Source organism: Micromys minutus (genome assembly GCF_963924665.1).
Source record: "Micromys minutus genome assembly, chromosome: 24".
Lineage (NCBI taxonomy): Eukaryota > Metazoa > Chordata > Mammalia > Rodentia > Muridae > Micromys > Micromys minutus.
The window spans coordinates 41,909,803-41,921,860 of record NC_137959.1 but is presented as its reverse complement, the minus strand read 5'-3'; the positions used below and the strand labels follow the sequence as shown (position 1 = coordinate 41,921,860).

Genomic DNA, 12,058 nt, shown 5'->3' with positions numbered 1-12,058 from the left:
ATGTGAGAGGAAGGACGGGGAAGAAGGGAGGCTCTGACTTCCTGGAGGCTGCCTGCCACACCGAGAGGACAGATGACTTAGGTGGAGCCCAGTCAGGCTCCAGCCTTCCTTGTCCCTCTGCCTTCTTAATCACTCAGCGGTAATGTCCAAGCAGACCCCTGAGGTCAGCCAGTCACCCCCCCTTTATTTCAGACAAGCCGGACAGTGTTCCACGACGGCCACCCGATTCTCACCTCCACCAGCTTCCCCACTGACACGTTGCTGAATCCTCTGATTACTTCCTTGGATGGCAGAAGACACACTGTCCCTTCGTCACTGTATCCAACACCACTGACCTGGAAGGACATGGCAGAAGTGCTTCATCAAGAGCCAAGCCCCCTGCCCCCTACCAAACACTGGACGGCACAGGTTCCCTTGCCTAGGGTCTACCCCAATGCCATAAGCCTACACATGAGGATGTCCCTGCAGACTGTCAGCTGCCCAGGACCTCTCCCTGACAGTGCAGGCTGCATGTACTGTGGCAAGCTGCTGCAAGCACTCCTGGTGGGGGCTGTGGTCATGCAAGGGCCACACGAGCTAAGGAGCATGGAGAGAGGGCCTGGAAGAAACTGCACTCTAAGCCAAGAGGAAACACTGAGGCTTCTGCAGCTCATAAACCTCTGTCAGTCAAAATGGTGGAGGCTGGGGCTGAAAAGCAATCGGCCATGTAATGTTTACAGATCAGTTTACAGACAGTGTGCCAAGACAATGTTATTGAGAGGTGGCCAGTGGTTAAGAGTGCATACTGGTCTCTATTAAGGGACCCACATTCAGTTCCCAGTACTACCACTAGATGGCCTCAAACTGCTTACAACGCCAGCTCCCAGGGATCCAACACCCTCTTCTGGCCTTCAAGATTACTGCATTTATCTGCACACAGACACACAGGCATATAGATATGTACATAATACATCTTTAAAACAGAAAAAAAAAAAAAAAAAACGGAAGGAAGGAAGATAGATAGATAGATAGATAGATAGATAGATAGATAGAAAGAAAGAAAGAAGAGCAGGCCATGGCCCATTTACTGATCCTTTGCTCTTGAAAGTTCCATAGAAAAATATCCATTACCCCAAACTGCTGGTTAAGAGAGCACACAGCTATGCCATGGGAGAGGCAGAGAACAGTGACTCAGGGTCAGTTTGTCATGGGTGGTGACGGGTACTTCGGTAGCTTTTAAATTTTGTAAAGTGCTGGGCGTGGTGACTCACACCTGACAACTCCATCATATGGGAAGCTGAGACCAGAGATTTACTACGCAGTAAATTCTGGGCTACACCATGAGGTTCAGCCCAGCTCAGGCTACAGAGTGAGACTCTGTTTCAAAACACCCCAAGGCAGACGGGCCTAGTGGCTCAAGCCTGTAGTCATAGCTACTGAAGAGGCCGGGGCAGGTGATCTCAAGTGCAAAGACAGCTCGGCTACAAAGTGAGTGAGACCTTGTCTCCAGTTCAAAGTGAACAGCTCAGCGGCAGAGTCTTTCCCCAGCATGCCAGGAGAGCCTCAGCACCACAAAATTGGAGTGGGATGTTAACGAGGGGCTGGGAGTGTGGTTCCGTAGTACAGTGCCTGTCTAGCATGGAAGAGACCCTGGGTTCCATCCTGCAAAATTATAAAAAGTAAAATTTGACAACTACAGAAAATAAAACAAAAAGGGGAACAGAGTAGGGGTGTACACCTTTAATCCCAGCACTCAGGAGGCAGAGGCAGGGGGATCTCTGAGTTGGAGGCCAGTCTGGTCTACAGAGTGAGTTCCAGGATAGCCAGAGCGACACAGAGAACCCCGTCTTGGAGAAAAAAAAAAAACACTAAATAAATAAATAAAATCAAGGAGGCCATCTTTAATTGGTCACAATACTTTCTTAGACCAACCTCCAAGGTATTTATTTCTTCCTTGCTAGAGGACTCTCATTTCCCTGGGCAAGAGAGAGCTGTCAGGGCACACCTTGGTCTCATGCCTTGTGAGAAAACATGAGGCTTACCTCGGCATGGAACCCATCAGATGTGACAAGCTGGGTTGCTGTCATCTCATTGGCTGTCAGAGTGCCTGTCTTGTCAGAGCAGATGACATTACAGCAGCCTGGCACCACAGGGACAAGTTTAGAGAGGTGAGTTGTCCCCAAGCCAGGGTGTCATACAACCCGACCCCACACCGCCACCCAACTCAGTCTGCGTGGGACGGGGAAGCCCTCACCAAGAGTCTCCACAATGGGCAGCTTCTTCACGATGACCCGCTTCTTAGCCATCCGCAGCACCCCCAGGACCAGCGTCACCATGACAACGATGGGCAGCCCCTCTGGAATGGCCGCCACAGCCAGGCTGGGTAGAAAGGTCGAACCAGACTTAACACACCAAAGGGTGATATGAGTCTCAGCTGGTACTGGTGATGGCGATTTTATTTAGCAAAGCTAAATTTAGCCCCAGGTTGAACATTCTATTCAATTTCTAATCCCACAATGCACTGGTCTCCTTCACTACATCCCTGACTTGGGAAGGGCCTCATCGTGCACTCATGTTAATGTGTCTGCTCTGTCTTTTAGCATTTCAACCACTCTCATTCATGAGAATTTCGAGGTAGAGTTTCTGGGGAGGCACTGGGAATCCCCCAATTAGACTAAGGGAAGGTGGCAGCTTTTGGCATGCAGACTCCTCTCTGGGTTCCTTGAATTTCAGCGGTCACTGGCTAATTTAGCGGTTTACTATTTTTCCTGTGGCTACCAAAGAGACAAAAGCACCCCTTCTTAATAGAGCAGATGCTTGCTTACTTCATTACTGCCCCCCAGCACTGTGAACCCCCACGATGAGATCCTGAGAGTGGAGGTAGGGGTGTTTGACTTGTAACCACAGTGAACTCTCAAGTACTGTCATTAGAGGGAAACGAATGCCCACGGTAACTTCTAGAAAGGGACTCCTTGGGTTGAGGAAGCGATAGGGAAAGCTCTGTTACCTGAGAAGCCAAACACAAGATAAGAGAGGGGTCAGTCCAAGTCATGCTGAGCATAGGAGCCCCAGACCAGTTTGCCCAAAGCAAACTGTCACCCAGAGGTCTGGGACAAGCACATTGCCATATCAACTCTCCTTCCCAAGAAACTGGAGGCCAGGTATTGTTTTAATACAGTGACTACATTTGTTTTTTACTCTCACATAGCTCAGGCTGGCCTTGAACTCACTGTGCAGCTGGAGATAACCTTGATCTTACTTCCTCCACCTCGAAAGTGTGGGGACAAGATACAAGCACAACCACACCTGGTTTCCGTGGTGCTGGAGTGGAACCGGGGTCTTCAAGCATGCTTGGCAAGTGCCTTACCAACCGAGCCCCAAGTCTAGCCTTAGGAGGACTTCATTTTTTAAGCATTAGAAACAGAAAAATCTAAATGTGACAGAGTTCTAATTAAAAGCCAGTTCTGGAGCAAGAGAGATGGCTCAGCGGTTAAGAGCACTGACTGCTCTTTCAGAGGTCCTGAGTTCAATTCCCAGCAACCACATGGTGGCTCATAACCATCTGTAATGGGATCTTGATGCCTTCTTCTGGTGTGTCTGAAGACAGCGACAGTGTACTTACATATAATAAATAAATAAATCTTTAAAAAAATTTTAAAAAAGCCACTTCTGGCTATGTTGACACAGGGGCGGTCACTTCCCCTTTGTACATCTCTTGGGCCAGGGGTATTCAGTTGATACCCGCTAAGGGGACAGGTGTGAGCCCATGAATATCTGACCCTCACTGGCCTGGTGCAGAGCGGGCATTCGGCTCAGGCTGCTGAACAGTCAGAAGAACCGGCAGAAGCTCACAAGACCTTCATCACCTAGGACACCTCAGGGCACTGGATGGTGCTGAGCTTCATGACTGGGTTTCCCATTGAGAAAAGAGAGGCTCGTGAAGTGACTCGGGTGGGAAAGATACCTGCCACAGAGCTCTCACAGCCTGAGTTCTCTCCCCTGGGCCCACACGGTGGGAGAAGAGAGCCAACTCCTGTAATTTTCGCACATCTCAAACAGATCTCCACATGTGCCTGCCCAGCCTCAAACAGATAAATGGTTTGGTTTTTAAACTGTGTGTGATGTAGTATGGGTTTTCTGGTCTAAGCAGCCTGCTGGCCAAACATGGTGGCTCATGCCTGCAATTCCAGCACTCAGGAGGCAGAGGCAGGGGGATCACCATGAGTGTGAGGCCAGCCTGAGCTATATCATCAGACCCTGGTCTTAAAAAAAGCACAAAACAACAACAAAAAGAGAGAGAATATGAGTAGTGTGACCTTTCACCCTGAGACAATGAGCCATTCAGAGAGAGTTATATAAACCAGGATTACTAAATTTGGCCGGGGAGGGGAAGTCAGTTTCTATGGTGACGCCAAAGCCAGTTTTCTTGGGTTTATGGCCCCGGGCTGGATAGACTAGCTAAGCAAACATTTACTTTAGATTATGAGGGGGCACCCCCATATGTCAAGAGATGGGTGTAGTGTGCACACCTGAGTATGCTCATAGCATAAAAAAAAAATCAATCCACAAACTAATAAAGATCAGGAGAGACAAGGAAGAACAAGTTCCTTGAATCACCTTTAATCACACTCTGGCCATGAGGGCCCGGGGCAGAGTTCTGAGTCAGTGGTGCTCCCTCTGCTATTTTCTTCGTGCCTGGTGCTCCCCTCCTGCTATTCTCTTAGCCCACTCTTCTCAACTCCCTACTTTCAATCTCCCAGAGAAATGTCTCTGGGCACTTTCCCAGTCCCAGGTTCTTTCCTAGCTCCCTCCTCACTCTCTCACAGCACATCCCACAGGGGCCTGCACATCCCACGGGGGCCAGCACATCCCACAGGGGCCTGCACATCCCACGGGGGCCAGCACTTCCCATGGGGGCCAGCATGTCCCACAGGGGCCAGCAGGTCCCACAGGGGCCAGCATGTCCCACAGGGGCCAGCATGTCCCACAGGGGCCAGCACGTCCCATGGGGACCAGCATATCCCACGGGGGCCAGCACTTCCCACGGGGGCCAGCACTTCCCACAGGGGCCTGCAAATCCCATGGGGTATCAATGCAGTATGGATACTAAGCGGTAACTGTACTGTTAAGAGTTATTTTTTAATTTTATTTTATGAACATTGGTGGTTTGCCTGCATCTAGGCCTGGGAAAGCGCCAGACACCTGAGAACTGGAGCTACATAGAATTGTGAGCCTCCATGTGGATGCTGGGAATTGAACCCAGGTCCTCTAGAAGAGCAGCCAGTGCTCTTAAACCACCGATCCATCTCTCCAGCCCTGGTGCTGCATTGCTAATCCACATTTAAACTGCTTACATTCACTTCCTTCTCCAGCGTGAAAACTCCACAAGGGCCCAGGCCGGAGACTCAGTCAACGCTTTGATGACGTAATAGCCAGCCTTGACAGTCAGTCAATATTTATAGGCTGCCAGCTGCCAGATGCAGGGTGGGAACAGAAACTTAGCAAGTGAAGGGTCCCGTTCTGTGCCATGAGGGATGGTTCAGAGTCTGCCTCTGCTCCTGGAGTCTGTAGCCATGGGCAGTTGTGAAGCCTAAGTCTCAGTTTCCCCTCTTGTGAAATGGAGCCTGGGTGACCTCATGGAGCTGAGCAAGGACCAGCTAGGGTCACATGGTCAGCTCCTCTTCCTTGTCCTAATATCAGAAGATCCAGGCTCCCACTCTTGGGAACCCCAAACCCTGGGCTTAATGCCCAGCAGGACATACACCAGGTACATGCAGGGTATCAGAAGTTCAAGGCCATCCTTAGCTAGATAAGAAGTTTAAAGCCAGCCTAGGCTACCTGAGATCCTGACAGAAACAGACAGAGACACAGAGACTGATGGGTTCATCTAGGTCCTAACCCTGGATATATAGCTGACCTTATCTGAGGACAGGGTCTTGAGAGATAATCAAGCCAAGGTTTGGTGTCTTTCTGATCTTTTGTGGTTCAGGGGTGGAACTGGGGCTTGGCACATGCCAGTGACATTCTATCAATGAGCTCTGCCCTGGCCCATCTTAGAGTCTTTGGACTCTAAGCTTGATTGGACAGAGGAATTAACAGGTGATTGATTAGTAAAGCACACCTCTGGGTGCAAGAGGACTAGGGGGGGCAGTGCCACCCCAAAGGGCCTAGACAGAATGAAAGAGGAGAGCTGGGAGCACCTGCGTACCTCCCCAATTTCTGTTGCTGGGAGAATCTGGGGCCTGCTATACCTTCCACCACAGCATCTGGCTCACGACAGGATCAGGGGACCCTCTGAAATCTTGAGCCAAAGGAGTTGTTGCTCCCTTACTTCCTTCCCTCTTGGGTTTTGTCACAGTGACTAGAAATACCCTGTCTGTGTTGGGGGAAAGACTCTTGTCTAGACAGGCTACAGTGTGGCCCAGGCTCTCAGCTGGATAGACTCAAGCCCTCAGCAGAGAGGGATGAAAGGGGGTCTCCATGTTCTAAACAGTGCATTCCCTCTTCCACATGCCACTGAAGACCCGGTTTGGTAGGCCAAGAAGTATCTCCCCCATCCCTGCCTGCCCTTAAGCACACGCTCTGCTGGGGAGGGGTCCCAGGAGCCTTGACCACATACCTGACTCCGATGGTGAACATGCTGAGAAGAGGTTTCCCTTGTACCCAGCCAACCAGCATCAGGAGACCTGCAAGAGACAGGACAGCATCAGTCTGGGCTCCCGTGTCCCCAGTGCCTCATGCTTATAGAGGCTTCCTGAGGGGCCCTCTGGGAACTCAAACCCTGGGAATAAGTAGTGACCTCAGGAGCCTGAAGCTGCAGAACTGGAAAATGAGAATGCTTTTGCATGCATGAAGCCCTGGTCCAGTCTCTGGAATTGGGGGATGGGGGAGTGGTTCAAAAGGAATTGAGCTGGATATGTAGGCACGTTGACTCATACTTATAATCACAGCATCCTGGAGGCTGAGACAGGAGGATGGCCATGGGTTTGAGGTCAGCATGGACCTTGTTTCAAATGTACAAAAACAAAGAAATAAAAAGAACCCATATCCACTAATCTTTTCTATTTAAAGAAAACACATTCTACTAGAAAATAAAATTCTGTTTTGTCAACTCCCACCCTGCCTGCTTGAAAGATTCCTGCCAAGTTTAGGGTGAAGACACTTGTCACAGGTTCACACTGGGCTGTTCTCATTTATGCTGTTAGTCCTATGAGCGCTAGGATAAGCCTCTGTTGCATTCTCTTGCTTTGGTTTTGTTTTTCAGTGTTGGGGATGGATCCCAGAGCCTCACACACACCAGCAAGTGATGCCCTACAAAGCGATGCCCCAATCCCTTAGGGGTCTTAGGTCCTGATTAAATTTCCTTTCTCCTTTGATGATCAGTTACCAAATTTTTGCTAAGCACTGGGTATTGTGCTGGGCCCTGGAGGTGTGGAGAAGAATTGGCCTGAGTCACCCCTGGGACCTGAGGACAAATTCACAAGATGTTCCAGCAACAGAGAAAAGGATGGAAAGACCTTGAGTCTGGGCCCTGTTGTCTGTTCTCTTTCCCTCTTCACGGTCCACCATGCCTCTCTCTTCCTGAATAAGATATCTCTACATCTCTGCCCATTCACAAGCTTCTGGTCCAGTTCTTTGCTCCAGGATGCAAGAACCTGTATTCTGCAGGTACCTTCCCTAATTGGACTCTTTGCCCTAAACAGTGTCATTAGGGACCCGAAACAGCCATTGAGGATGGGCCCCTTCCTCATGTCTCTAACTTTGGCTCTTGGCAGAGACAGGGCATTCTGATCTGCTCCAAAATTGAGACCATCACAGGCCATTGTCTTCTCCCTTCTGTGTTAATCCAACTGGGTCTGTCAATCGCCAGCTAGAGACCACCCCTAGGAAGTCCTTTTAAGGAGGTGGGAGGAGTGATTATCACCTTAAGGAGTTAAGGCATGATTCCTCCCATAAATCCTTTACAGAACCTCACTAGGCAACTCTGATGAGCTGGCCCCTTTCTCAGTCCTCGTAGGGATAATCTCTTGTGTACTGTGTTGTGTGGAAGCATCATCTGTCAATAAAGAGCTGAATGGCCAATAAGTGGAGACAGGATTAGTAGGTAGGACATCCTGTGGGAGTGGGAGGGTATTGAGGAAATCTGAGAAATAGAAAAGTGTGAGACAAGCCCTCAGACTCTGAGGAAGCAGACCTATGAAACTTGAGGAGAGGTCACTAGCCAATGGGGTAGACATAGACTAGAGCCAAAGTTATGACCTAGGCATATTTTTCAACAACAACAACTATTATTATTATTATTATTATTATTAATTATTATCCCCAGTTGTTATTTGGGAACTGGGGTGCCAGTGGAAAAAGCCCACAGCTACAAGCCCAAACTCAGAGAGTAGCTTTTCCTTTCTGTTCTTTTCTATCTTTCTTTCGAGTACTGACCAAAACCAGAACATGTTTTCTCTACCCTGACCCTGTCTCTTTCTCCATGGTGCAACATTCTGGTCTAACTCTAGAAAGACATGGACATCTGTCTTCCTCTCCCCCTACATCAGTCTCCCTGAAAGATGGTCCATTATTTTCTCTCAAATTCTAACAAAAATGTCCTCAAGTTCTCGTCTAAGCTCATTTGAAAGTTCTTATATTGCTGGGTGGTGGTGGCGCACACCTTTAATCTCAGCACTTGGGAGGCAGAATCAAATGGATCTCTGTGAGCCTGAGGTTAGCCTGGTCTACAGAGTGAGTTGCAGGACACAGCCAGGGCTACACAGAGCAACCCTGTCTTGAAAAATAAATAAATAAATAAATAAATAAATAAATAAATAAATAAATTCTTTTATTAATGAGACTAAGAAACCAAAGAGGGGACTCTAGTTTTACTAGTATGGTAGTTTGAATATGGTTGGCCCAGGAAGTGGCACTATTAGGTGGGGCCTTGTTGGAGGAAGTGTGTCACTGTTGGGGTGGGCTTAGAGACCCTCCTCCTAGCCACAGGGGAGCCAGTGTTCCCCTGGCTGCCTCCCAATCAAGATGTAGAACTCTCAGCTCTTCCAGCACCAGGCCTGCCTGGAGGCTGCCATGCTCCCACTTTGATGATAATGGACTGAACCTCTCTGAACCTGTAAGCCAGCCCCAATTACATGTTGTCCTTATAAGAGTTGCCTTGGTCACAGTGTCTCTTCACAGCAGTGGAAACCCTAAGATACCCAGACATGTGTGGTGCCCAACATGGAACCCCTGAAGTTTCACCCGCACGGCCCTGCAAGGTCTGCAGAACCGATTTCACTCACCGATGATGCCAAAGGAGAAGACCGTTAGCTGCTTGCCCAGCTTGTCCATGCTCTTCTGCAGTGGAGTTTTAGGTGTCTGCAGGTTGAAGAGGATGGAACTATGAGCGGCCTTGGGTACCCCCACATGAAGTTCTGAGGATAACTTTCAGAAGCTGGTTCTCTTTCGGATGAGAGTCATTAGGCTTGGTGGCAAGTACCCTTACCCACTGAACTATAACATGCTAAGTTTTGAAATTAAAAGCGGAAAGTGTGTCCCCAAATCCTGTGTCCTCCAACTTCCTGTAGGTGGGCAGGATTGACTGTGGCTTAGAATAAGTCTGATGGAAACTATGGCTAGCCACCCTCTGTCCTGCTGCCTTCTTCTTCTGCCTCCCCGCAGCCCCACAGCCCCGTGACCCTCACCTCTTCTGCTCGCATCATCTTGAAAACTTCTCCAAACTGAGACTGTTCCCCAGTTCCAATCACAACTCCCTGTGTGGAGGAGAAAGGGAGGTAAGGCAAGGCCTGAAGCCGGACTGGCAGGACCCGGGGCTCTGTTTACCTGACCCTTGCCGCATTGCACCAGCGTCCCCATGAAGACCACATTGCTCAGGGTGCTGAGATCCCCGCCGCCTGCCAATGGGCTGTCTGTTTTGCCACATGGCTCCACTTCTCCTGTGAAGCTGGATTCATCTACCAGGAGGTCTGTGACCTGGGGGGCAAAGATGAGACCCTCAGATCCTCTCTTACCCTTCAGAGGCCTTGAGGATTGAACAGTACCAAAAGCTTTGACAGATGTCAGGCAGGGGAGGAGCCTTGGAAAGCCAGACTCAGAAAAGCTTGGCTCTTCTGGGCCTCTTCAGGAAGACGTGCAAATTTCCCACCATCTTTAATGCTATTAGCAATGTCAGAATCAGCAGAAAATGTGGCTCAACTGCTCTCTGGAACACTTCTTTGTCTCTCTAAGCACCTAGGCCTGCCTGCTACCCAGCACCTTTTTACCACTGTGAGAGCATCTGCTCCACTCTGATGTGCAGTGAGTCTCTCCAGGGGTCTGGGGATTGCCACTGAACTGTTACTAGGGTAGAACAGGCCCAGTGAGGTGGCTCAACAGGTAAAGACATGGGGCTGGGAGAAAAGCCCCTAGGAGGCGGCCCAGTAGAAGGACTGCTGAGCTGAGACCTCAGGATGGGAAGGGTCAATGGGAAACAGTTCCAGCAGCACCTAGGAGACAGCAGTGCCTCTGGGTGGAGCCAGGCCTGGCTTGTAGCTTGGGCCTTTCATGTTTAAAATCATTAATTCCTATCCATTTAACCTTCAAGGTCAGACTCAAAGTGGTTGTCTTAAAGGAGCTCTTCCTGCCTTCCGCAGGTGGGGCTGGGCTCTTGGGTCCCAGGCCTTTCCTTCAGACTCTCCCAACAGCCACGTAACAACTACCCCCAAGGACAGGCTCAGGCCTGTTCCTCTGGGCTGTAAACCCAGGAACCCAGGGTCATGTCTGTTCTGCTGTATTCTTGACACCCAGCATAGCGCCCAGCACATAGAAACATAGGTCAGCTGGGGCTGGCAGTGCCTGTTTGCCAACTAGAACTTGGGTGGCTGAGGCAAAAGGACCAAAGGTTCAAAGCCAGCCTGGACAACTTAGTGAAACCTGTCTCAAACTAAAGTGCAAATCCAAGACTAGAGAGGTCACTCCGTGGTTGTGTCGCCCAGCAGTTAGTGTGAGCTTAGCATGCACGAGGTCCTGGGTCCCCACCTCAGTGTTGGAGGGCAGTGGGTGCAAGGGATGGGGCCCTGGAATGGATCCTCCCAAGACGATGACATCACCATCTTCAGAACATATAGATGTGTTTCCCAGTTTAGCAGAGGCAACTTGGCAGGTGTGACAGGCACTCTCTAATGGGGAAGTGATACAGGCTCTAAGGACTGTGGCACCCTGAAATCCTTGGGGAGGATGGGTGATCAGAGAGGGGTTAAGGGTTGGAAGGAGCCATAAGAAATGCCGGGGACTGGCACCTTCGGTCAATGGGAAGCTCCTGGTCTCTAGAGCTGGGGAAAGAGGGAGGAGGGAGGAGAGAGAAGGGAGGAGCATGCCTTGCCTATACTTGGACCCTGGGACTTGTTATAGCAGCTGCTGGCACCTGGCAGGCAGAAGGGACATAGAAAGACAACTGGACAAGAGTTGGGCAAGAACAGCTCAGGTTCAAAGCTACCCCAAGTGCTACCTCCTACAGCCCTATAGACTCCCACAGGGTCGACAGGTTCCTCAAGTACAAGCGTAGCCATGTGTGTACTGGGTTTAGGCTCTAACAAATGTGTCCTTATGCAGCTTCAACGTGAGGGGACATGCGGAGCATGCAGACAAAGCCAGGACGGCAGTGACATCACTAGGGGGGTCAAGCTGATGGGACCACACCACAGCATACATGGCTCTGGTGGCCTGGAATTCAGTGGGCAGTCTGTGATCATAGATAGACACAGGTCTCTTCCCAGGAGCCTCGGACAGAGCGTCTGAATGAGAGGAAGCAGGTAGTTGTGGTAAGGAGGGCACAATCTTGGGGGACGAGGCAGGGGAGAGACATAAGCGAGACAGAACTAAGGATGTATCCCACAGAGCCCCAGCGTGATCAAGGTGACCGTGCAGGAGGGCTCCCTCCCTACCCAGGTCACGTGTGTACTTCTGCTCACCCCCTACAATCCTGCGTCACTTGGACATCTGACAACTCCTGTTCCATTGTCTTCACTCTGGCCTCCACAGCAGGAAAGAATAGCCAAAGAACTTTTGCCTCTGTTCCCACTCGGGGGAACAGACAGCA

The 12,058-nt window shown here is 50.1% G+C and overlaps 1 protein-coding gene across 1 annotated transcript in view; it reads right to left on the bottom strand.

The window, feature by feature from the left end:
* The window catches only part of ATP2C2 (ATPase secretory pathway Ca2+ transporting 2), a gene marked incomplete at its 5' end in the record, with an annotated part of 56,423 nt that overhangs the window by 13,237 nt on the left and 31,128 nt on the right, over positions 1-12,058 (bottom strand). The window contains 7 exons of the mRNA XM_080937199.1: positions 234-335; positions 2,022-2,119; positions 2,234-2,358; positions 6,599-6,665; positions 9,264-9,339; positions 9,666-9,734; positions 9,805-9,954. Coding sequence (XP_080793325.1) covers positions 234-335; positions 2,022-2,119; positions 2,234-2,358; positions 6,599-6,665; positions 9,264-9,339; positions 9,666-9,734; positions 9,805-9,954 — 687 coding nt within the window. The remainder of the gene's footprint in view (positions 1-233; positions 336-2,021; positions 2,120-2,233; positions 2,359-6,598; positions 6,666-9,263; positions 9,340-9,665; positions 9,735-9,804; positions 9,955-12,058) is intronic.